Raw genomic sequence first — 27,175 nt, 5'->3', positions numbered from 1 at the left:
GCGTTCAAATTTCAGTCTGGCTTCTCCTGATCCTAAAGCTGCAATCAACACTGGGCCATCTGCAACACTGCAATTAGCATAATTGGTATACATTACATGCTCATATAGAGTACATTTTTATCCGCTTTTCTTTGCCCTTAACAAGGCGCGCCGCCGCCGCGATGCTACGAGAGAGCGACACCGTTGATTGGAGACAGATAGAGAGCGGCACACAGCCAGGCCGCTTTTGTTGGAAACTGACAATCATGACTCGGGGGCTGGCCAGGTGCGCGGGCCAGAGTGTGTCTGACACAAGCGCCGGGATCCAAGGCCCTACACCTGGATCCAGGGCCGTGGAGACAGACAGCCTGGCTCTCACTCAGACAGACAGGAAGACAGTGTGTGCAGGCAGCGTTCAGGCCCCTTCCAGCTGCTCAAGGGGAATAAATTGGACCCGATTAGAATGAATCGCAGTCGCCCGGGCGTCATCTGCGAGGAAATAAAAATAAAAAACATCCCGTTATGTGTTCTTTGTGGAGTACAACTGTGGCGAACAAAAAGAGCCAAACTTGTATGACTACAACAGACCGCCCTAGTTCTGACAACCCACACTGCACACGCAGCAAACTAATAAGAGAGATGTAGGTATTTCAAGGCTGTGCCCTGCCAGTGCTAAAGCTGGCTCCAGCGTCCTCATACACCTGCTCCACGCCTCGCTGTGTGGGACCTACAACGGATTGTCCAGATTAGCTGCGGTCCCCTGAAAGTTTCAGCATTGGTCAAAGCTAATGTGCTTGTTTGTCAACCGAGGTTATCTTGAAGTTGCAATACAATACACTATAAGTCTCAATTGACTATTTAGTTAAGAAATAGAGGTTGCGTTTGTTTCCCCCCCCCTTCTTTTTTTGACAAATCACCACTTACGCTGGGCTCATGAGCAGCCGGGCAGAATACGCTCATTGCCATTTAGAATGTTATGGGCCTGCAGAGAATTCATGAAGCTTTAACTCAGCCTCTGATTCAAAAGATTTCTCTTACAGGAAAGCCATTCATTCATAGCACAGGATAAAACTACAACCATCAGCACTTATGTGTCCACCACACACCGGCCGGAGAGGGGGATGGAATACTCCCCATAAACAACGCTAAGGCCTGCACACGTGAACACAAACACGTAACTACAGTCGTTTGTCTGACATCACAGGTCCGAAGAAGGGCATTGGTGCTTAAAGTATAAAGTGGTGAATTCAATTAAAGTGGTTTCCAAAGAGGCGTCGTAAGAGACGGAGAAGGCCTGTAGTCCAGGCCTGAACCCAGTACCCCCCCCCCCCCCCACCCCCTCCCCCCCCCCCCTTCTTCCATCGGCCCGCATGCCTGACAAATAGATGGCGGTGTATAATTGAAACACATTGCTGCCAGCGTAGGTCAATACCATTGCTCTCCTCGCTCACCAGCACTAGATTAACAGACTCCATTTTATCTTCCCTTGGCCCGTCCCAGGCTGACAGAGGCCCGGCATCAGCTGCTTATCCATAAAAGAGAGGCCCCCTTATCTTGAAAATAAACAAATACATAAAGTGTAACAGCCTGCTGTCTGTCCAGGCAGTTAAGAGCTATTTAGTTTAAGGCAAACAAGTGGCAGTGTTTTATTTAACACATCACCGTGAGTTAAAGCACCAAACTGTCACTGTGAATCACTAGTCCACAAAATGTCTGATCCAGATTGGCCTCTATACAACAAATAGTAATACATTGATAACATGGACAGGTGTAATGAGGAATTGTTCATAAAAGGCCTACATTAAAAAAAAAATGCAATTAATCCACGATATCCTTTACAAATTGAAAGCTGTGTGACTGAACAACGCCCAAAAAAGCAACCGAATAACACAGGGTAAGGTTCAAAGCATCAAACACAAATGGAAATTGTACCTCTCCAGCTCATGTCCTCTGAAACAAACAAAGCTTTTGTTATCGTACCGACAAATTCAAGCAGACTATGAATACTTATTTTGTCCCGCAATAATATATTATTTGACGTAAAATAAAGAATATATGATATGGGATAATAAACGAATATATCCATTCCCTCTCACAGGTTAGATGTACAGAAACAAAATCAGGGAATTGAAACAACTTTGATACAATTGGCTCAAATATAGGTATTAGCCATATGCAATCAACCTTATGCTATAAAAAATGTCTATATCTATATCACACCCAATGTCATGCAAGTTTATACGTAGCAATGTCATTCAAGGTTGAACTTTTGCAACTGCACTGTGGCAGCATCGTTACATTACTGCAGCACCACTGCGGGCCTTGACTTATGTGGACATCGATTGCCAAGCCATCAGTCTGTTTATCCATGATAAACAGGCAGGATTAATTAGCATTAGCACAAGTGTAATAGGAAGCTAAAATGGCTGATTATATGTATTTAAGCCAAAGCATTACATGTATGCAGACTAAAATTATCTTGACAAACAAATGGGAAAAAAAGGGTTAGGGTTCAAGGATAAAGAGAAAATCGATTATCACCCACTTCTGAATGTGCCTTTATGTAATTATCTGTTAGGTTAGATGGAGTTAATTGAATCCCACCAATCCAATTTGCTTACAGTTTAGCTGTAAGGATTGCAAGGAATAATTCCTGACTTTCGACATCACAGCAAATGAATAAATACCCTAAAAAATAAATCCCTCAGCAGTGTGGGTGGGGGAGCACATATTGCGCCCGTGTATGATTGTTTGTGTGTGTGTGTGTGTGTGTGTGTGTGTGTGTGTGTGTGTGTGTGTGTGTGTGTGTGTGTGTGTGTGTGTGTGTGTGTGTGTGTGTGTGTGTGTGTGTGTGTGTGTGTGTGCATGCCAATGTGTGTGTGTGTGTGTGTGTGTGTGTAGGTGTATGTGTGTGTATGTATGTATGCATGTATGTATGTATGTATGTGTGTGTATGTGTATGTGTGTATGTATTAATGTGTATGTGTGTGTGCCTGCCTGTGTGAACAGGGGAGTTCCACGGTACACAGACAGGAGCCCGTCGTCCGCGCGCTGTTGTTTGCGGTTTGAGGCGTGTGTTTACGCCGCTGCCCACATAGAACACACATTAGCCACGGACGGATATTCAATTAAGTCCTTTGTCAGCGGCGTGTGCCGGGGCAGTGCGGGATGCGGAGTACAGTAATCCATGATGCACAACTCGTTGTCAGCCCCATTGTCTGCCTGACGGACGGAAATTGTTTGCAGGCGTGCCTCGACCAACAGATTAGACCGACTGCTGGGGCGGGGGTGGAGCGAGGGGGAGGGAGGGAGGGGGAGGGAGGGGGAGGGAGGGGGAGATAAGAAAGACGCCAGCGGTATTGTCAGCGCCACATCCTTGCCTTCTTAATACATTGAAAACAAATAGGCAGACCTAACAATTGCTTTAATCCATTCCCTACAATTAGGCCGCTTTATTTTTTTGACACTACTTACATTGCGTTTGCTTCCAACCCACTTCATTCTGTCTGCCTCTGGTCTCTCTCTCTCTCTCTCTCTCTCTCTCTCTCTCTCTCAGTTACTTTGTATATTTCTCTATTTCTCTCCGTCTTTCTCCTCTCCTGTCAAATAACATTCCAAAATAGGTCCGTCACTTAGATAAACTCTTGACTTGCGTAAGAAGTAATTTTTTGGTTCACCTTAGATTCACCTTAAAAAGTGTCAGTTTAGTAAAATCCACTATGCATGTGATAAAATAGCCTGTTAGCTCCAATTCTCATTCTCACCTGCAGGTAGCAAACCATTTCTGTGAAGCTGGAGAACTGGTCCTGATGATGAGGTAGACTTGAATTGAATTACATCACAACACCCTGACATATCCGCTAATGGAAATGGCTGGGAACATTAAACAATGCCTCCTCAAAGAAGTGAAAACTACTTTGAATGTTGAATGCATGTGTAGATGCATAAATGTAGAAGTTAGGTAACTGCTCTAGGTTCAGTCTTTCCATGCGTTGAGCGAAGGGACCTAAGGCAATTTGACAGCACTCCATTCAGTATGCCAGTCCAAAATACACATGCACATGCACATATGAAGGTCAGGTACATTTATATTTCACTGCCCATACTGTGTTACATATGTACTCCTGCTCAGACATCCATCGTCTGCTTTTGATGTGATTTTTTACTAAGCACCTCAGAGTAAGTCGACCAAGGCCAGTGACCCTCTAACGATCTTCATTTGTAAGCTGGGTTGACAACGTGAAAATTTGAAAAGCAATGGACGAGTGTTGAGCAAATGTTAATGTATGTGATATGCCTGCTAGGTGATTATATGGGAACACGTTCTCGTAGCCGCTAACTTATTCCTGGCCTTTAGCTGCCTACAGCCTACGCATATTTCACACAGGTCCACAAACGTACCTTCAACAGAATATTCTACACTTCATTGTGTCTACATGCTAAATATCTATGTTTGAAATGTAAATGGTGTTGAATGGGAATAAAAAGGTCTCTAGCACCAACCAGTTGCTGTTGGTCGAAAACAAAGTGGAAAAGGTTTTTTTTTGCGTGCACATATGTATTTTATAATTACTTGTAATGTTCAGGGACATTATTTACCTGGGAAAGCGAGTTTTCGGCAACAGTTGTACGTGTAAATGTTCATGTTGCGGACTATCTCCTGTAAGCATTGATCAGCTCCGTTCTAGAACATCTCCGCTATGCTGCCAGAACAGCTGCTTGTTCCAGGGGCAACTGCCTATTTCAAATGTGCTTAAGTATAAATGATTATTGCCAATTAGATGCCCATTAATTGTGCAAGCATGGGATGCTGCCAGCTGTTTGTTTAAGTAAAAATAGTATTTCCTTTGGTTTTCTCCCATGCCAAAAGCATTGTCTTTCTGTCCGCCTTAGAACATACAACAAATACATTCAAATGTATTTTTAAATGATAATTCGGTCAGCAACAATACGGCCCTCTGTAAAAGACACGCTATCCAGTGGGGGACAACAGTTAAACCAGGAAACCTTAACAAAATAACAAACCCTAATATTGAACGGTGTTGTTATCAATGCGATTAGGAAAAACTTTATTATTTTCCCCAGACTTTAACCTAGATAAATGTCTTTCCACCACTCTCTAGCAGAGAGCACTGGGCTGTTGCTGCACGCTTGATGAATGGCTGTCAGCAGCTCGGGCAATCTGGCAAGCTTTAACCTGACCTTACAACAATAGCCCAGGACCCTCTGCTTGTGTCCCTGACCGTCAGAAAGAGCTGAATTTAGTCTTTTCAGTGGTCCTGGCCTGACCCGGGTACAGCCTGCTAAGTCTCTGAGCAACACACTCCTATTCCCCCACGCCGGCTCCCTGGCCAGCCTTAGCACAGGCTTCCAGGAGGAGGCATCCATTGCAAGTGTCATTAGGTGACCCCTCACCCCTCTCTGAGCCAATCCTATTAGAGGAGTGGAGGCGAGACACGACCTGTCTCACCATCAGAGGAGGGGCGCGGAGCAACGCCACGCAGCGACGCTCGGCGGAAGGGAGAAACAAAGCGCCGCATTGACAGCGGCAGCAAGAGAGAGAGGCTCGCAGGGGAGATGGATGCATTTGGAAATGGATGGAAATTACTCAACCATTTACAACCCTCGCTAGCGCATCCCTGTTATTCTATTTGTCTTTCACCACTTAAACTGTAAAATCATAAACAGAGCAGCTATCATTTCTCTCTCCGGCTTGTTGCCTCACTTCCACAAAATAACACATCATTGGACAGATAGCATCAATTCTACCCACAGTAATCCCAGCACCTCTGGTTGTATCATTCATTCAATTTCAGCCACCGGCTACATCCAACATTACACACTGCATCAAGATTACAGGAGAGAGGCACAATGAAAAAGGGAGAGAGAGGTTAAGCGAGAGTGAGGTTGAGAGAGAGAGAGAGAGAGAGAGAGAGAGAGAGAGAGAGAGAGAGAGAGAGAGAGAGAGAGAGAGAGAGAGAGAGAGAAAAAAACAAGGGTAGGGAAAAAAGGGGTCATCATGTAACGATTGTTGAAAAGATTTTGTTTTCAATATGTATCCTACATGTGCATGAGTGTGTGTGTGTGTGTGTGTGTGTGTGTGCTTTTATATTAGTGTGTGTGTGTGTGTGTACATGGGTATATGTGTTGCGGTTGCTCCATGCATGCGTGTGTGTGTGCATGTGTGCGCGTGTACCTATATACGTATATGTGTGTTTGTGTGTGTATGTGTGTGGGTGTGGGTATCCATGCATGTAAGCGTGTTGATGTGTTTACCTGTGTCTGGTTGGGTGTGCAGCACGTTTGCATGCGTGCATGTGTTTGATGTGCATCCGTGTGTGTGCGTGTGCAGGGCTGTATTCTGAGTCTCCCTGACATGTAGAGAGCTGTCCCTTAGCCCCGTGTTATTTAGCAGCCGTGTGACAGTAGGTGGCCACGGTGGATTTGTGGGGGTCGCGGGACTCCAGTGGCCTGGTTTATACCTTCGGTTTATACAACCCATGCCTCCTTGCTTGTTCTAGCTGATGCAATTAACCTCGTGCCATTGTAACCCCACTATTCAAACCACAACAACACCCCACTCCACCGCAGGGCCCGAGCAGGTGGACATATAAAGATAATGAAGCTGGACAAATGCAAAGCAAGACCGTAAAAAAAATAAAGCCAAGAGAATGGAAGCATTAAAGGGCAAGGCAGAGGTCAATACATGCGCTGATGTACATGTATTGCTTGCCAATGTCAAACGAGATTGCTTGCCTCAATAGCTGTACATCTTTACCTGCCTACCTTGACAAACTACTGACTGACTGACTGACTGCAGGTATTCTGGCTGACTGACTGCTCTCTGGTCTATCCGGCCCATTGACTGGTTAGCTGGCTGGCTAGCTATGCTGACTGACTTTGCCATTAGACCAGCTCATTGGCTGGCTGGCTGACCGCAAAGGTCAGTCATTGGCTGCCTGGCTGCGCTACATCCTCTCCTCTCGAGGGAAGGTTGGTTTGCAGGCCTGGCATTGGAGAGCCAGTGGAAAGATGAAGAGGTAGTGTCAGGCTCCCTTTTAATGGTCCAGAGTGTGCTTAGTTCCACCGACTGTGGACCGTCCCCCGTGACTCTGGGACCACTCCACATAACTGGCCATAATTCAACTCATTTGGCAGTTTGGGGTCTCTGAGGTGTGGGGATAAAAAGTGTGGAGAGGCCTAATGGCAGACGGAGGGACCAGCTGAGGGCACTTCTTATGTGATCTCCACAGGAGAACATTTCTGGAGCAAAGCCTGTGAACCACAATGATCTATTAGCCGTGGTGAACAGGAGGCCCAGAGAGAGGGGGCAAAGAGAGGGGCACACAATGGAGAACATCCTCAATCTACAGGTATGCTGCATGAAGCATGTAGCCAGAGAAAACATGGAAATACATTCTATATAAATGTACACATTCATATTGTCTCGTCCAAATGACCACATTATCGACAAGATATTCAATAACACAACACTTTAATACACGAGGGTTTTGTGTGTTTACACTTGTGAATATATGTCCAATACTTTTTATGCAAGTGTTTGTTTGTGCTTAACTGCTCAGACAAAGGCAGAAATAGGAAGAGGAAAGAACAGCTCATGATACAAGAACAGCGCCAGTTAATCCTCAGAGCGTTTCCAGCTCAAAAAGACAATCATGTCGTTTTGCATTTTGGTGATTAAAGAACGTCTCCCCAACATACGGACCAAAATACACATGATCTGCGAATGAACTCTTTAATATAGACAGGTAAATGCACGCGCACGCATACATGCACACTACCCCACACAAAAACACACACACAGACGTACACACACACAAATACACCACACGGAGTGCCTGCTCATGTATCAACCCGTCTAGCATGTTGGTGTTGATTAGCTCCTAATCGCAGCTCCTAAAAAACAGGATTGGTTGAAGGACATGTTTTTCCAAACATTCAAAGTGCTGCTGTAGTGAACAGTGATGGAGGAAACGGTGCTGCCCTCGCTGGTCTCTGGGGCTCTAGGGGGGGGGTTGGACCTCCTGCAGGGGCTTAATTGAGGTGGTGGAGTTGGGGGAGTGTGTGTGTGGGGGGGGGGGGGGGTAAGGGAGGTGTCGCACTATCTGTTTGGTGGTGTGTTGGTTGGATGTATTTTAAGGGGTTTTAGTCTAGGCATGTTTTGATTTTGGGTTGGGGGTCTCTGAAATAGCGAAGGAGGCAGTGAGAAGGAGAGGGAGAGACAGATAGATGTGGTGTGTGATCACGTCAATGGACTTGGGTGTGTGCATGTGTGTGTGTGTGTGTGTGTGTGTTTGTGTGTGTGTGTGTGCGTCTGTGTGTGTGCGTCTGTGTGTGTGCGTCTGTGTGTGTGTGTGTGTGTGTGTGTGTGTGTGTGTGTGTGTGTGTGTGTGTGTGTGTGTGTGTGTGTGTGTGTGTGTGTGTGTGTGGAAATGAGTGACAACCCGGCTGACCTGGAGCTTTGAGTGCTCAGGCAACACAATTAAATGGTGTTGAAACAAATCAAAAATCAATCTCCCTTATTATCACTGATATCGAATTAATAATGCTGGTGAAAATAGATATTCTTTTTTGAACTCCCATATTCCCACAAAGTCCACACACACGTTTGTCTGCACATGTCTTTCTATCTGTGTGTCTTCACATGTCTGTGTGTGTGTGTCTGTGTGTCTGTGCGTGGTAACAGCACGATAAACAGTGGCTCAAGCCGTAGCCACGATAGCAGCTGTAGCATGGTTAGCAATACTACTCATAGCATTAGTAGTATTAAGCATATCAGCATCCTCATGATCGTGATCATGTCAAAGATACACAAACCTTCTTTGTTCTACACGGGAAACAGGACACTATCACTCCCTCATCACGGAAGGAGGGATGAGGGAGGAAGGAGAGAAAGAGAGGAGAGAAAACAGAATTGACAAAAAGGAGATTCTAGAATCCAAGTGGGTGTAATTTGGGGGATTAGGCACCCCCCTGGGCTGCTTAAGGGCTGGATGGGGGGGGGGGGGGGGGACATGTATATGATGTGAAGGTTAATCACAGGCTGGGAGCTCCTAATACGAGTCACGACAGCAGCGCAGAGGCAATCAGCGCGGACGAGGAAATGAGGGGGTCACAACATTAGACCTTGATTAAAATCACTGTGATTACACTGTGGCTCCAACTCTCATGCTGTGGGTTTCCAAACATCTGTCTGTTGAGACGAGACAACCCCCCCCCCCCCCCCCCACACCCCCAGAGCACACGCAAATAGATCGTGAAGTGATCGCATCAAGTGTAGGCCGCACCTGCAGATGGGGGCAGCGCTCACGCACATACACACACACACGCACGCACGCGCACACGCACACGCACACACACATAAGTACTGAAATCATGCATAGGCTTAAGCAGAAGTGTGCTTGTTTTCTTCATGGAGAAAGAACATAGGAATCAAGTCGGAGCTTGGCATGATTATTGTATGGCTTTGATGGAACAAAGATCCCAAATACGTTTCCTTGTCGTAGAGAAAGCTTAACCAAGCAGGTTAAAGAGCAGGTTAGCCGTTGGTGTTGCACACACACACTGATGTCTTGTCTAAGCCGGTGGGCTTCTTGGATCGGTGGAGGCATGGGCAACCGTCGATACACAACACACGTTCTTCTTCCCTTATTTTTGCTCATAGGAACTTGAGTGGGAGTCAACATTAAACTAAATAGAAAAAAAAAAACAGCGCTCAATCCGTTGAACAACAATGTAAAATCAATAGAGGGTCTGTAACGGCTGTAAAAAAAAAAAAAGGAGAAAAAAAAGGAAACATCATTGCAATGCAGTAATTGACGTGTTGAAGTAATTCACACCAGCTAGTACGAGGCAGATTGGGCCGATGTTTATTGAACCGGCCAAGCTGGCACTGGGAGAGGATACGGCAGCTGGAGCTCTTACCAGATGCTGACCGTGTCCGTCCATCAGACTTCCCATATCATCCCACACACACAGGCACACACGCAGCCACGCACCCACACACACAAACAGGAACAAGAGCGCAAGCACACACACATGCATGTGCGCACACACACACACACACACACACACCCGCACACGATCACGCACACCCATTCGGCTGAAACCTGACAACCTTAAAACAACTGTATCATTATGAATGCATCTGTCACGCAGGCTGACACTCGTGTTGTGTGGCGGGGGGATGGGGGGTAGGGGGGGTGGGGGGGTCGGGGGATGGGGGCACCCTGGAGGATACAGCAACACAGACACCAGAGAACCCACGGGTTGTGGACCACTGCCCCTTTAAGGGCTGTGTGTATAATCCATATCATTTAAATCGTGATAAACACAGACACTACTTATTATTAACACACTCACAGATACACACAGTCAGGACGTGTGTAACACACACTTGTTGGCTTGCACGCACACATCTTTGCGACGTTGTTCACAATGAGGACACTTGGGAGAGAGAGAGAGAGAGACCTAAGCAGATAAAGCAGAAAACACCGAATAAAAATGAAATGATAAGGTGTGTATGACGACAAAACCTTGCCTAAAGAGAGCCGGGCAACACATCGCTAAGGTGTTATTAGCCCAGCCTGGTTCTTTAAAACCGTGCCTACATCGAGGACGGAGAACACGAAGACGATAAAAAGCATGACAAAAGAAGAAGGGACGAGAAAAAAAAGTGACTTGAGTACGAGAGGGAAATATGGAGCACTGCGATGAGCCATCCCGCTATCAGCGACTGCAATTAAGGAGTACAATGTAAAATGTCACAGTGGATCTGTGTCATCGGCAGGGCTGTCACGGGGAAAGGCCAGGAGCCTCAGCGAAGGAGATGTGAGGAGCAGGGGAGGAGGAGGAGGAGGCGTGGGAGAGCCTAGAGAATCCCATAGGCCAGGCTGGTTTTAGCACCAGCATGGTAAGAGCGAGAGAGCGAGAGAAAGAAAGAGAGAGAGAGAGAGAGAGGGCAACTCTCTTGTCCAGATGCGGGAATGTCAGCAAAGTTCTATTAATGAAGGACGGAGTTGCAGGGATATGATTAACTGACTCTATGTATTACCTGTGTTCAGGCTGATGGCACCAGGGTTAAGGCAGAGAAGCTGTATGTCGGCCAAGAACGTGTATGATTGTGTGTGTGCATGAGTGTGTCTGTGTGTATGCGTGTGTGTGTGTCCGTATATGTGTCTAAAAACACTCAAAACTGTAAATTGAATACAGAGTGCTCAATAATGGATAAGAATGTGATCTTCGTATACATTTCGATGCTAATGTAGTTTGTTATAGCATTCACAATCCAAATGCATGGCATGTCGTTATTTTATTCATACAATTTAAGAAATGTTTTACCAAGCCCTGCTATTTTTCTACTTAGTGTAAAGAGCCCCTGTAAGAATATAACATTCTGTCATTCTCAAACTTTCACCCCCAAAACCACTATTGCCCTCCTATACACGGTATGTTTGTCCCGACAGAAGTGTTTTCTTACTTTCCATCAACACTAGGAGGAACACGATGAGGAAAGATGCCTTTTAATTTTCAGCTCAGCATCATTTTGACAAGTGTAATTGATGAAACTCCACAGGACATAATAAATCATTTGCAGATTCCCCTCCTGGTTTTGATCAAGTGGGGATGACCACAGTCATTCCAGCCTAAGTCATTATATTGGGTGGGGGGGGGGTGGGGGGTGGAGTAGATGGAGAGCGTGTCGAGGCATGCTCTTTGTTATTGTCATTAGGCCTCCTGCACAGACCACTCTATCGCTTCTGAGCTGCGGCGGAATTATCACCTCCCCGATTACCACTGGGTGCCTCTCACACTCACACTCACACACACACACACACACACACACACACACACACACACAAGCATGTGCACACACACACACTTGCGTGTAGACACATGCACATAAAATACACACATAGTTACCCTCACACACACACACACACACACACACACACAAACCAGATGAATTTTTCTTTGTCTATCGCCTATTACTACACCTACTTATACGCCACAAAATCTAAATGATTTTAAACACGATAATACTGAGGCTTATGTTTCCTTTAAAGTAGATTAGAATAGCAGAAACCACAATTGAATATACCAGTAGGCTCCCTCTAGTGGCAGTACATTAGACTATAAAAGTAGGTTGGGAAAGTAGGGGTGAAAGATTTGATTGAAAAAGAGTTTTACTCTTGTGTCTAAATTGCTGCCAATGTATTTATGGATTTTTTTTGATAAAGGCGTAAATAGCCCGTAAGCAAGAATCTAAAAGGAGCATTAGCACATTTTAAAACCCAATGCACATTTTGAGCGTGTGATGCATGTGTGTGATGCATGTTTTTCTATATCATGCAGGGGTGGATGCCTGCAGATAGAGACGGTGAAGGTTCATACACAGTACTAAAGAAACCCCCTAGCCAGACCTGCCACAGAGGAGCGGAGATGCCTGGGGAGGGAGAGATGGGAGAGAGAGAGAGAGAGAGAGAGAGAGAGAGAGAGAGAGAGAGAGAGAGAGAGAGAGAGAGAGAGAGGGAGAGAGAGGGAGGGAGAGGGAGAGGGAGAGGGAGAGAGAGAGAGAGAGAGAGAGGGAGGGAGAGGGAGAGAGGGCGTCGGGGGATAGATAAAGAGAGAGCACTAACCAGTGAGCGAGTGAGCAAGGAACAAAGACAGCTAGCGAGCGAGAAATAAATAAATAAAGGATTGAAGGACAAATGGAAGGAAGAAATAAGGAGAGAAGGAATGAAATGAATGTGGGAATGAAGGACAAAAGGAAGAAAGGAAGGAATTATGGAATGCTGAAGTGCATATTATTTTTCCAGAAACTCTTCGATCTTACGTCTCTCCTGCAACACAGCTGGGAATGGGATTAGAAGTTAGTCAAGTGCCTCCTGCCCTCCCCTCTCAATCTTCTCCCTCTCCCATCTCACCCCTCTCCCTCTCTTCATATCATATCTCCATTCCAATCACTCTCTTTCCTCATACATGAACAAAAACACAGCAACTTCCCCCGGGTGCCCCTGCATGGACATCCATCTAACTCAGAGTTGTGTTCCGCTTTAAGAACTAAATTACTTTAGATAAGCTCTCTTTCAAATGGAAAAATGAAAAAAAAAAAAACACCATCCCCCCCCACCCCCACCTCCACCAAAAGAAAATACAAGTAATTGAGGGAAATACAAACAGACCAATAAGTAGGCGGCTAAGTGGCGACGGCCCCCGGTACAGGTGTGAGTCATTCAGAAGCCTGCCCACGCCAGGCTGCCTGGATATGAGACGTCTGTGGGGGTCAGGAGAGGCAGCTAGCGCTGGGCCTCCTCCTAAACACACAGGGAGCGCTCAGACTCAGAATGCTGATAGGGAGAGCCATCAAAGAGGAGGTGGCAGGTTGGGAGGAGGCTTTCTCTCTCTCTCGCGCTCCCTATTCCTTCTGTTTTAGTCACGGCGGTTTCTGTTTCTCCTATTCTGATTTCTTTCTTTTTTTTCCCTGTCCTCTTTTCTTATTTTTATCTTCCTTTCTTGCCGCGGTTTATCCCCGCGGTGTCCTCTGGGTCTACCTGGAGGATAAGCCATTTGAAATGCATTTCATAAAGCACCTTGAGTCTCAACCCCCCCCCCCCCCCCCCCCCTTCTCTTTTTCCTGTTTTGAACCGCCGCTATCTGACAAATTGTCCTTAAGAAAGAAAGAAAAAAATAAAGTATGAGGGAAAAGAAAGGCATTGAATGTTGAAAAGTACTTTCGCTGTACTTTTGTCCATATTTTCCCTGGCACAGAGATGAGAGCTCCCTCTACGGTTCGCCTGCCTTGCGGTTTTGACTTCTGGGCGAGGGGGGGAGGGACGGGGGGGGGAGGAAGGGAGGGAGGGTGAGGAGGAGGAAGGGGTATCGTACGCTAGTGGCAAGGTGCACAGCGACCTGCCCGGCTGAAAGGGCGTGCTGGTCCAGTTGTATACTGCTCCCACCGGCGGCTTGCGTTTCTTTTTGTGTGTCCGTGCGATTCTGGTTGTACAGCAGCGCTCTGGTGATGCGATTCGCAGGGCAGGGGCAGAAGTTTGTGTGCGATCATGGCCTCGCTGGGTGGACGGCGCAATCAGCCGGCCAAATAACTCTGAGTCCCGGGGCACCGGGTCCTGCAAGGCCGCGCTACGAAGTACCTTAACTCTAACTCTGTTAGTAGGCACCTGGATGCGTAGCGTTGAGGGCAGAGATGTGGAAAGGGCTCCCTGTATCATCTTACCTCATTTCATTTGTCTTTAAAATACAAATTCATGTTTAACAGTTTGTTTTGTATTTTTTAATGGATATCCGTGATTCCCCATTAAGCACAACATTCAGGATGTTGTTCTATCCACCCATGATGTCAATTAGAGAAAGACAGGTGGGTTTTCATTAGCCTCATGCTCACTAATCCTCCAATGAAACGATTTGTTCCAGTTTTTGTTTACAAAACGAGGAGCGGTGGCTTCCAGTGTAAAATAACCCCCCCTTATCTAACACCCCCCTTATCTATTCCCCCCTATCTCTCCCTGCTATCCGGGCAGAGGGGGAAATTATTTTCACCGATGGCAAGACTTAACCTGGGCTCCTCATCCAGCTTTTATCTGGTCATGGCAATTTAGCATCCCGGCGCTCAGCATGTCAGTGACTGAGTGGGTGAGAGGGGGCTGGGGCTTCATGGATCAGGTTGGGCTAAAGGACAGGGGAATAGGGGAAATAAAAAGGAAGAAGGAAGGAGGGCACCTTTCCTCTTCTTCTTTTCCCCCTTCGTCTTCTTCTTCTTCTTTCTCCTAATCCCCACCCCCCCCCCCACCACCTCATGTCAGAAACCAATCACGTGTGAAGACTTGCCTTAACTTCCCCTTACCGCCTGCACGTGTTTGTGTGTGTCTGTGTGCCTGTATGTGTGTGCCTGTATGTGTGTGCCTGTGTGTGTGTGTGTGTGTGCGTGCGTGCGTGCGTGTGCGTGTGAGTACGGCGTCAGGGAGAGTTTGACAGATCTGCGCGCCACGGAGGCGTCTCCCCACCATTTGGCATGCCATGCGCGTCTGGTGCGCTGGAGACTGCCTGTCAAACGCCGAGGAGTCGGCGGGCGCAGCCAGGGACCCTACGGAGCGCCAGATGGGCCATTAAGGTAGTATTAATGTAGATGCCATCGCTTTCCTCCTCTGACTGGGACATGCTCTCTCGAACTGAGAGCAGCTGCCGCCGTTTACCAGGACAGCTTCCTGCTAACTTCGGCCAACTGGCTGCGCCGCCGCACGCCGCTCACCATAATGATACTTCCCCCGCTCGCCCGTCTATACACAGCCACTTTTTGTCTTTATTTATCTTTTCCTACACCTTTCTAGTCCTTTTTAATGGGACGGTGTCGGCGATAACTCCCAGACCCCCCCCCCCCCCCCCCCCCCCTCCCGTTCCAAGTTGTATGAACGTAATTACACTCGTGTATGGGCAGAAACTCCCTCAATGGCCTTTTTTTGCACATACACACTCCCAAAAACGCATACACACACACACACATGCATATTTACTCCCGCTGACACACCCAATGCAAGCGGCTGGTAATACATGTAGAACCAATCCGCACGCCCACACTGGATCCCTTAATCGAGCCGTGCTATTCTGTAGTGTATGGTTATTTCTGTTTATGCCCTACTGACTGCCTAATATCATGCTTTAATTGAGAGAAAATTGGCTGTTGGCAAGAAAAAAGAAAACCCCCAACCATGGATAAGTATTGCAATCAGTAATATTCTATTTAGTTAAGTGGCCTAAAATGGGATGTTTTGAGATCATTATTCAAATCACATTGACAAAATCCTATTATGAGAATGACTTATTTTTTTAAACCAGTAGGAGTATGCATACAGAGTTATTAATGTATAATAAACATGCGACAGCGTGAGGCACCCCCGGGGGCGTATAAGGCGGGGAGCATGTGACACCAAAACAAGGTCACTGCTCCTGCACCCCATCTTGTTTGTTATGGTTGCAAACGGATCGTCCAAAGAAATTTTAAAGATGTAAGACAAGGCACACACACGGCAAAGAGTCTGTGTGCAGAAGAGGGTCCAGGCAGTGTGGATGACACCCTTATGTAGATCTATAGAGAACAGCTGCTTTTGGTCAGAAATACAAAGTCAGAGGAGGAAGCAAAGCAAGCAGGCAAGTAGGGACGGGCGAGATGCGTTCCACCAGAGAAGAATCTCTCGAGATGTCGGAGAGCCTTCCCTCTCTCTCTATCTCTCTATCGCGCTCTCTATCTCTCTATCGCGCGCGCTCTCTCTCTCTCTCTCTCTCTCTCTCTCTCTCTCTCTCTCTCTCTCTCTCTCTCTCTCTCTCTCTCTCTCTCTCTCTCTCTCTCTCTCTCTCTCTCTCTCTCTCTCTCTCTCTCTCTCTCTCTCTCTCTCTCTCTCTCTCCTGCGTCTTTTCTCCGACTTTATTTCGGCATCTTTAGTTCTCTCCCTCTTTCTCTTCTCTCTTTTACTTTAGTGTTTTTTTTTTTTAACTCAAGCCCTGCAGGGCCTTGAGAGGAGCAGAACAAGGGTCCTTTGAGGTGCCCCTAGGGGAGATGGGTACAGTAGTTTAGGTCGCCGTACATCCACACATGGTTCCCACATACTGTGCAGCTGCTTCAGCTCGCTGTAACAACAGATGACTGATAGAAGTGCACACTGTACACCAACTTCTTTCATAGCCTGCCAGCCCCCAACTCTCTCTCTCTCTCTCTCTCTCTCTCTCTCTCTCTCTCTCTCTCTCTCTCTCTCTCTCTCTCTCTCTCTCTCTCTCTCTCTCTCTCTCTCTCTCTCTCTCTCTCTCTCTCTCTCTCTCTCTCTCTCTCTCTCTCTCTCTCTCTCTCTCTGTGCCACGTTTCAAATCCCCTTTCTTGCCTGTCTCCCTCACTCTTTCCGACTCCCTTCCGCTCCCCGTCTCCGCCTCTCTCCTGCGCCGTCTCTCCTGGGCATGTGTTTCCGTAGCTAAGGGTTGCTCCCGGCCCGACACCGGGGCCCCTGGCAGCATCCGGGGGGGCTGTTGGTGGGGGGGGGGGGGGGTTTGGGGGGTTGGGGGAGGTGGGGGGGTGCTGGATGATGGGGAAGCGGTCCGTGCCGGGGGTCTCAGGAGACGACTCAGACAAGGACTACGGGGTTGGCATCAGCGGTGGTCAGTGCTCAAATCAAACGGTCCGCCACCGAAGCGCAGCGAGAGCTTCTGCTCCCCAACAGCCGTTAGCGTACGGCAGGTATCAAACTGACACCTTCTCCCTTGGCTGCTCCTGACAAGGAGTTCTCTCGTCTAGGAATTAGCCGTACTTTGCCAAGAGCACTGGGGCAATTTGTACAGTTGTGAATAGATTTGATTCTCAATAGATGAGATAACTGTTTTTTTTTCATCCATATTGCTTAAAGCCCCGAGGATACTAACAGAGATGGCTGAAGGTGTGAGCTGTGATACGAAAGTAAGAAGCTACTTTGTTGCTTCTGAGGACTGATAAAGGTGATAAAAAGGCAGATAAAACACACCCTCCATTTTATGACTGTGTCTGTCTTCACAATACTGTCATGCATAAGACCGTTTGGTCGTTATTGAACCCAATAAGCAAGTTTAATTTTCTACTTTTTTCTAAGAAAATGTGACTAACTGCTAAACAATGCTTCTGGGATGCCACTAATACTTCACATACTGCGTGTGTGTGTTTGTATACGTGTGTATGCTTGTGTGTCTGGACGCGTGTGTCTCTGTGCCTCTGTGTGTCTGCATAATGAGAGTAAAAGAAGGCACAGGGATATATTTCCCAAAGATTTATCTGAGAAATCCAACCTGCGCTGAAAGGGGATCAGCTTGTGTGTTTACAAGGTGTGTCGTATTGCTTTGCAATGCAAATGCATTCAAAAAGCAGCGTAATACCGCGGTGCCATTGTAGGGGAATGATCACTGCATCGAGCAGTGAAGCCAGGCCTTTGATTGGAGCAGAATGTGTTTTATAGAGCTAAGCAATATGTGTGTGTGGGGGTGTGCTGCAAATAGGATATTTTGGATTTTTCTTTTTCTTTAGGAAGAAAGGAGGCATTAGCGAGGCCCGTGGCGCACCAAGGTGTACTCCGAAGCAAGACGATTAACATGAAAGGAAATGTATAATGATATTTTCCACTCAAGTGATACGGCAGCCGGAGAAAAGCCAGTAATCACATTATTATTTGTGTTAGAGATCAAGATCAATCAGGGTTACAGCGCGTCTCCCTGCCAGACAATCGCAGTAGATGTTGGCTTGTGTTAGGGGGAAACGCACACGGGACACAACATGAGGGATTTCCGATATTGGGGCTAGCGTCTGCGTGTGTGAGAATGCAAAAAGATGTGTGTGTGTGTGTGTGTGTGTGTGTGTGTGTGTGTGTGGGTGGGTGTGTGTAAGCGCACACCTGCATTCGCTAACTTGCGCCTGCATTACATTTCTTGTGTGTCTTTTAAATCGCCTATTTTGCGAACCGTAACATACGTAAGCAATCCTACTATGCTCAAAGGCAAACAAAAGGACGGGCATTGGAGAAATGTACAATCCCCCTCCTATTCACGAACACCGACACACACTCACTTACACACACAAAAAATAAGGAATCGTCTCTCTCTTCACAGAGAGCTGTTAGTCTGAGTAGCAGTGTTTTGCTAATAGCACGCAGCGCTAGGAGGAAGTGGAGGAGGAGAAGGAGGCGCTGATGAAGCTGAATAGATGAGTGTAGAAGGAGCATCACTCTCTCTCTCTCTCTCTCTCTCTCTCTCTCTCTCTCTCTCTCTCTCTCTCTCTCTCTCTCTCTCTCTCTCTCTCTCTCTCTCTCTCTCTCTCTCTCTCTCTCTCTCTCTCTCTCTCTCTCTCTCTCTCTCTCTCTCTCTCTCTCTCTCTCTCTCTCTCTCTCTCTCTCTCTCCTGAGAGGCCCACAGTAGAGTGAGAGGTAGGCTCCCAGCGCTTCAGGTTAAACTCCAACACAGGCTGCCTCAGCAGGAAGAGAGAACACTGACACAAAGAGAGGCACAGTTCTACACTTTATTTATTTGCACACAATACTTTTCAGGAGGGCAGGCGAGAGGCTACGCGTCTCAGGGCCGGGAGAGAGGAAAATAAAACCCTTTCCCGACGTTCAGTCGAGGAGCGAAAAAAAGGAAAAGCATGCTTTTTTATTTTTACTTGTTCTTCATACTTTTTTCGTACTTTTCAGATCCCTCCAGCAAACACGCGGGAACAAACGCTCAAATCGACCGTCGCGCTAACCGACGAGCGCGCCGGCGTGGGCACACGAGCTAGCGCGGGGCGAGTGTGCGAAATCCAAACTTAATGAGGGCTTTGGCAGCTCACGTGGAAAGCAGGCAGGCAGGCAGGCAGTGATTAACAGAACACTTCAGAGTACAAGGCACAGCGGTGCTCAAAGAAAACAGTGATGATCTCCACTTAATCGCGGAGGAGCCCAGAGCATCTGCCGCTAGGAGCGGGGCAGCGGCGGCGCTAGCGCTAGCGTTAGCGTTAGCGGCGGTGAGCTCCCGCTCCGCTAGGCTGTCATCTCCAGAGAGCCGCGGCCATATGCTCGGCGCCGCCGCGAAACTCGCGGCAAGTTAATTTTCTGACAAAACATTGGAATAAATATGACATTCAAACAAGTTGTGCTCAGCCAGGCTGAACGCGGGGATGCGGGCGTGCGCTGGAGCGGTGGCATGCGAAACACAACGCGTTCACGTACACACGCACACACGCGTACACGTACACACACGCGTGCACGTACACACGCACACACATGTACACGCACAAACACACACATGTATACGTAGACACACACACATGTACACATACACGCACACACACACACATATACGTACACACACACACACAAACCACACATGCACGCACACACGTACACACACAAACACACACACACACACACACACACAAACACACATATACATGTACAAATATACATACACGCACACACACACACACATACTCTGTTTTCATGATTACTTGAACTAGCTCGCTTGCTTGGTTGGTGGGTTTTGCTGTTAGCTTTCATGCCTGTGGATTGCAGACAGTTGGAAACATACACTTCAGCTGGTCTGATTCACAACGGAGCCCTATGGAGCGGAAACACGCCACACACACCAACAAGTACACACGCCGAAAAACATAGCCCAGACCTTTAAAAAGATCACGTGACTCCCTCTGGCGAAGAACATTTATGTAACAGAACCCCTCCTCGTCAAGCACAGTTTTCTCAACAGTGAAAAAGTGAGAGAAAGGGCGAAATACCAATAGGAGGAAAAAAAACACAGAAACACAAAGGCACACTCTCTTCTGTATACTCTCTCCGTCCCGGCGGTGCGGCATTAAAATAACGTCAACCACAGCGTTTATTAGAAGTCCTGTCGGACGGCCACTGGGCTGCAGGTGGAGCGACACGGCGGGCGGGGAACAAAGGGCTTGCAGGTGTGAACGGAACAGCACACCTGATCACCAGGGACAGAGCAGGGGGGGGGGGGGGGGAAGGGGTTCTCAGATCTCCCAACACCATCAGGTCCAAGTAAAGGGGAAATACAGGCCCTTGGGGTGGGGGGGGGGGGGGGGGGCAGTTTGAACGTACAGCTTCCCTTACAGACCAAAAAAAAGCTGTATCTTATTGTGTGTGTGTGTGAGTTTGTATGTGTGTGTGTGTATGTGTGTGTCTGTGTGTGTGTCTGTGTCTGGTTGGGGCCCTCAGGGGACACCTTAGGCGGTGTGGATAACCCAGTCTGGACGTATGGAACAAATGCACAAAGGGAGGAATGAAGGAATAAAAGGATGTATAGCAAGAGATCAATATACTGTAGAGGGTGGAAAGACATTCTCTCTCTCTCTCTCTCTCTCTCTCTCTCTCTCTCTCTCTCTCTCTCTCTCTCTCTCTCTCTCTCTCTCTCTCTCTCTCTCTCTCTCTCTCTCTCTCTCTCTCTCTCTCTCTCTCTCTCTCTCTCTCTCTCTCTCTCTCTCTCTCTCTCTCTCTCTCTCTCTCTCTCTCTCTCCTTTCAACTGCCAGGTGTGGCTGAATTGTTTTAAGGGCCAGTAAAATATCTGTTAAAACTGTAAGGCATTATACATGGCAAATTCCCTCACGGCATATAGTCCACTATACTGGATATAATATTAATATTTTCGAAAATACATATATATTTTTTATCATGCCATAAGTTGTACTACGAGAAATCATTCAAATATTCAAATCAGACAAGAATACGAAATCAGGCCGATGAATATTAACGTGAATGACACTAGCACAGACACTGGAATTATCTGATCTTTTTTGCAATCATTCATTAGTTCCCATGACGTGTTTTTCTTTCAATGAATAAAAGGGTGGAAAGGATCCTTCCATTAAATGAAAGAACCTGAGACAACGTATAATTGGCATATTTTCACCCTTGTCTCCGTACCTCTCTCAGCCTCTCTCACACACACACATACACAGACAAACACACACAAACACACGCACACTCACACACACACACACACACACACACACACACACACACTTTGCTGAGAGGCAATCATTCACCTAGACACTGTCACATTGGTGTAAATTGACTTATTTTGCATGAGGAGAACGAGGAGGGGTGTGGGATGCTGCAGAGGGCGAGCGAGGGGCTTGGTGGTGGCGGCGGGGGGGGGGGGGGGGGGGGGGGGACTGAATCAAATAATATATGAGTAGGCAAAATTAAGCTCCCAATGCAAGTGGAACACTTCACAAGAGAGCCAATTTCAATTCCACAGCACTTAATTTCGGATTGGTATGGTTCAACAGCCTGCGACTGGTGTGGGGCGGCATGTAAGGACAGAGATAGAGAGACAACTAGCAGAGAGCCATCCAAGCCCTTGAGGGATCCATCATACAGCCCTGCCAGCCTTACGCCCACATCTCTCTCTCTCTCTCTCTCTCTCTCTCTCTCTCTCTCTCTCTCTCTCTCTCTCTCTGTCTCTCTCTCTCTCTCTCTCATCATCACCCTCTCTCTCTCTCTCTCTCTCTCTCTCTCATCACCCTCTCTCTCTCTCTCATCACACTCTCTCTCTCTCTCTCTCTCTCTCTCTCTCTCTCTCTCTCTCTCTCTCTCTCTATCTTTCTCTCTCCCTTTCTCTCTCCATCTCTCACTCTCATCATCAACCTCTCTCTCTTTCTCTCTCCCTCTCTTACACACACACACACACACACACACACACACGCTCACGCTTGCGCACATGCACACACACAGAACGAATTCATAAAATAAGACATCACAATGTATCACTGTGTCATTGTGGAGTTGGAGGAAGGTGCTGCCGCTACTAATTTGTATGTACTGTGTTTTCTCCGGTTATGACCTTGGTAGTGAATACATTACAAGCAAAGGTAAGCAGGCATGCATGTGAGAGGAATGTTTACTAGGGAGGTACAGCCATAATACATGTTGAAATGTATCTTCAGTATTTGTCACAGTCATCTACAACCTTTATCAATGGGATAGGATGGAGCCTTGTGAGATTGGCTGTGTCACATCGACGGTTGTATAAAGGGGAAAGGTTGCATACATTTTTATTTTGCATTTTACTACTGGTAACGGCAAATAATGGATTTTCTTTATGAGAGGGCTGCACCTGGTTCTCCTTGTAGTCTGGCCTCTTGAAGTCGTAGCCAAGCTGAGCGTAGAAGTTGTTCCCGAAGCTGTAGGCCTGCCCAGTGTCGGTCCAAACGAAGGAATGTCTGCTTCCACAGGCTACTCCCACAACAGAGACTCCACCCACACGTAGGTCACATCCTAAGCCTGCCTGTTGCTTTGGCAAGATGACTTCCACCGGTTGGTCCTTAACCGTCTTCCCTCCATCGCCCAGCCTGAACGATGAAAGGTCAATATCAAATTATATTATGTCGGTGTTGATCATAGAGTCACTGTTCCTGGACTAATCAACATACTAAAGATGAACGCTAGGTAACTATTCTAGTTCAGCATAGTTAGGGTAAACGCTGGTAACTATACTAGGTGCAGAACAGTAAAGGTAAGCACTAGTAACTATTCTAGTTCAGCATAGTAAGGGTAAACGCTGGTAACTATACTAGTTCAGCATAGTAAGGGTAAGCACTAGTAAATATGTTAGTTCAGCATAGTAAGGGTAAAGTCTGGTAACTATACTGGTTTAGCATAGTAAGGGTAAACGCTGATAACTATACTAGTTCAGCATAAAAAGGGTAATCAGGTAACTATACTAGTTCAGCATAGTAAGGGGTTATCAATGGTAACTATATTAGTTAGCATAGTAAGGGTAAACGCTAGGATAAACCCTCCTGTCTCCTATCAATTGTTGCATTTATATATTTATTTGTTTGTTCATTTATCATAATTAACCTCAGACAAAATCGAAGGTTAATATATGACAGCAGCCAACTGATCATTGTCCCTTGGTATACTGGTAGACACCCCCCTTTGTAGACAACATCACTGGTATACACACCCCTTTGTACACAACATCACTTTTCCCATAGTCCTACACTAACACTACTAACTACTAAGTAGTTTTCTTTCAGGTCGGCTCATCTTCCAGGAAAGTAAAACAACAACTGAACACGATTCCATTTTCCTGGAGAGACAAATGAGTTTACCTATAGACCCGGGTCTCCAACCAATTGCGCTTCCTGTATCCACTTCCCCAGCGAGAGGGCAACAAAGAACCTTCAAGCCCCCTCGCTTCAAGACGACATGGTCAAACCCCGCCCACGCCTGGCGCCACCGCCGCCGACGCCCTGTGACCCCGTGAGCTCCCAGCAGCCCCCCAATGCATCTCCTCCTCTGCCGCTCGCTGGTGGAGACAATGCTCCTCATCTCGCTGTTTGTTTTCCACCGAGCCAGCGTCATAACCCGCAATGCCCCAGCCATAGCTGCTATAGTGTCTGTCGAAGGGATAAATAAATAAACATACAACAAACCCGACAATGAAAAAAAATGTCTTCTCCATTATTTTCACCAACGGGGGAGGAACAAAAGGTCTTCACCCCCCGTCCCCCGCGAGAGCCCGTATTGATTACAACAATGCTTCAACTCAGACAGGACCACTCTGGGGTCACTGCTATTTCCATCACAAAGTTTGCCAGTTTACATTTCCACGGTGCACCACTCGTACTCTTCCCCTCTCCCGTTCTCTCTCTCTCTCCCTCTCCCTCTCTCTCGCCTCCAGTGAAGCAGGCGGGCGGGCGTGCGGGAGGGGGAGCGAGCGAGCCAGCAGAGGCGTTTGCAGATATCAGAGAGTCGCTTGCGTAACCAGAATGCTCACCCCTTGCTCCGCACGTGGGTGTCTACGCGGTGCTCCAACCGGAGGCTCCTCTTCAAACTATAGGATCCCATAACGAACACATAGGCTCTTCATACCCCCCCCCCCCCCCTCCTCCATCTCCCCCACGCACCCCCTCTTCCCTTACAGGTTCAGTACAGCGATAGTAAAGAAAATGAGAAGAACGGTGAAGGGGGAGAGACAGTAAGAGAGAAAGAATGAATGGAAGAAAATTTTAAAGAATCAAGGAAAGAAAGGATGGAAAGAAAGACGGACAGAAAGTATAAACGAAAAAACAACCAAATGGAGGATGGAACAAAATAAATAAATAACTAATGAAAGAATGAATGAAGTGAATAAAGAACGAACGAAATAACGTACGAAAAAACGAAAGAAAAAGGGTTGAGACAGAGAAGAGTTGAAGAGACCGATGGGAGCCAACGTGTGAGCAAGAGATGATGCAGGTATTACTAAGGGGCCGTCTTAATGGCCATCTACTGTAGGCCCCAGGGCCTCTGATGTCAATACAGCCAGACTGGCCCCTGGCTGGATGATTATTAATGAAGAGAACTGATCAGGAAAAATGAACTAATCACCCTCCTGTGTTTATTTATCCGTCCCGATACAAATTTGTCCTCTTCTTTCCCATCCGCAGTCAGGTCATTTATTTAAGCTAGCACCTTGTGCATGCTTCTACACAGCTCTGGGTTAACTAATAATGCAGTGGGTAAACACATCTAATAAAACTAACAAAACCACACAGATTTGATTCAATAACCTGTATGAAAGCTTGAAAAAAGGATAAAGGTGTTCCCAAAGTTTGGAAACCAACTTACTGTCCACTGGTGCCATTGCCCCAGGCAAAGATCCTGTTGTCATCTGGTGGAGGAAAAGAAAGAACGATAAAAAGTCAATAACTTGATGTGAAAATGTAGCACACATCATAACAACACTGTATACCGCAGTGCATCCTTCCATGGGTTATTTTATTATCATTCTCCTTGTCTTTTGTATGGAGGTGAGCAGTGAGTGTTTGGGGCGACAGTGGGTGTGGAGTGTCCTCCTCTGTGTGTGAAGTTTGATTAATACAGCATCGACAGAGGGTTCAGAGACAGGGGCCACCTCTCACACGCCCTGCTGTAAAATAATGAGCCTTCAGGCACGAAGGAATAATATACAAGTGAAAGGAGCGGAGAGGAGAGGGGAGGAGAGGGAGCGAGAGAGGAGGGAGAGACTTAGTGGATCTCAGCCCATGGCGCTGTATTCAAATGAAACGAGCCGCACAGGCCATCCTAACTGATTAGACTTGTCTCAGAGAGAGAGAGAGAGAGAGAGAGAGAGAGAGAGAGAGAGAGAGAGAGAGAGAGAGAGAGAGAGAATGTACATACTTTGTTCATGTACTTGTGTTTAACTGTCACCTCTCTGCTCTAACAATCCAACTACACACTGAACCATTTGCATATGCCTTCTATAAATACCGGGACCACTACCTGTACCCGCAGTCATTTTCCAGTCGTGTTGGAACACAGAGACAAGCCTTATTGGTCTTGAGGGAGCTAAAGCACCACTGGGGTAACAGCCAATAGCGATGGACTTTGCTCATCAAGCCAGACGAGCTCTCATACATTATAGAGCAGGGTACATGATTTACCTAAGCTTGTCAAAAGAGAAAAATTATGAGGCAAATACGGAGTAATAAATTGTAATCCGTGCTGCATATGTTTGACTGGTGACCCTTGGCATTTTGGGAGACGTTTGTCGGAGCTGAGGTTTCGTTACCAAATTTGAAGCACATGCAAATAAATGCATCAAAGGAAATGGAAGCGCCAAGTGGAACTTGGAAAAATTAAAAGGCTTTTTCCGCCAGAACTATGACCCAGAATCCGTGTGATGATTTTAGTTTACCGTAGATTTAGTGTATGATATAAAAGAAAACATATGCGGTTGAGTTGGAAATGTCGATGTCATCATATGAAGCGTGGATTCACGGGTCAGAATTTAATGGCCTCGAACTTGGAAGCAACATTGCAAGGCAGAACTTTTAAAACATTAAATCGATTTTTACACTTTGGCGCCAACGGAGCGTCCACAAAACCGCGTACTGCCTTAACCTAGCCCTGAGTACCTCCCTCTGATCCCCCCCACCTTCCCCCCTAGACCTTGCAATAAACACAACGACACACGGTGAATCCAGCCCCGGCAGCAGCTAATGTGAGGAGCGTGTTATGAGCTTTTAAGTGCTCCTGCAGAACCGCATGTGGTAATAATTTACATGAAATTATATCCTTGAGCCCGACTCTGAACGTATAGCCCACCAGACCGACCGCACAGTCATTATGAGTTACTGCTAATTACCACGGCACCTCTGGTCAGAGAAATAAGAAGGAAAAGAAAACTGCGTAATGAAAGGAAGTAGATTAAAGGACTGCACTGTTTAACACCTAAATCCTTAAAATGTGAGGGTGGACAGGGCTCAAAGAACCTCCATACTACTACGGCTGCCATTATCGGCCTCTGAGTTTGATTGTATACAAGTACCCATGAGCTTGCTGCTATCGCCGTCCTCATGGAACAAAGACCAGAAACTGTTCAGGAGTTCAGGGTTTGAGTTACTCTCTCAAACTTCGCAGTGAACCTCCGCATGATTAAATAGTTATGAAGAAAATGCTGTGGGATAAAGACAGATGAAAGACAGATGCTGCTGTCGTTTCCTATCATCGTTTTTGGAGTTCTGTGTTTTGTTTGGTTCTTTTTAAATCCTTCGAAATCTCGCATGTGAGTGTGGTGAATAAGTGTTTGTTAAGCCCCAAACAAAACAAAAAAGTTGGTCGCGCTTTGGGGCTATGCTGCCAAACAGAAAATGTAAGATTTTAATAA

General features: G+C 46.8%; 1 protein-coding gene across 1 annotated transcript in view; it reads right to left on the bottom strand.

Annotated features, from left to right (window-relative positions):
• Positions 1 to 27,175, bottom strand: part of LOC115545808 (ultraviolet-B receptor UVR8-like) — a 112,714-nt gene that overhangs the window by 47,505 nt on the left and 38,034 nt on the right. The window contains exons 3-4 of the mRNA XM_030359246.1: positions 25,135 to 25,177; positions 22,634 to 22,868 (exon numbers count right to left, since the gene is read on the bottom strand). Of these exons, the coding sequence (XP_030215106.1) occupies positions 22,634 to 22,868; positions 25,135 to 25,177 (278 nt within the window). The remainder of the gene's footprint in view (positions 1 to 22,633; positions 22,869 to 25,134; positions 25,178 to 27,175) is intronic.

This window comes from Gadus morhua, chromosome 6 (assembly GCF_902167405.1).
Source record: "Gadus morhua chromosome 6, gadMor3.0, whole genome shotgun sequence".
Classification (NCBI taxonomy): Eukaryota; Metazoa; Chordata; class Actinopteri; order Gadiformes; family Gadidae; genus Gadus; species Gadus morhua.
The sequence above is the reverse complement of the archived record's forward strand: the minus strand, read 5'-3'. Positions and strand labels throughout refer to the sequence as shown.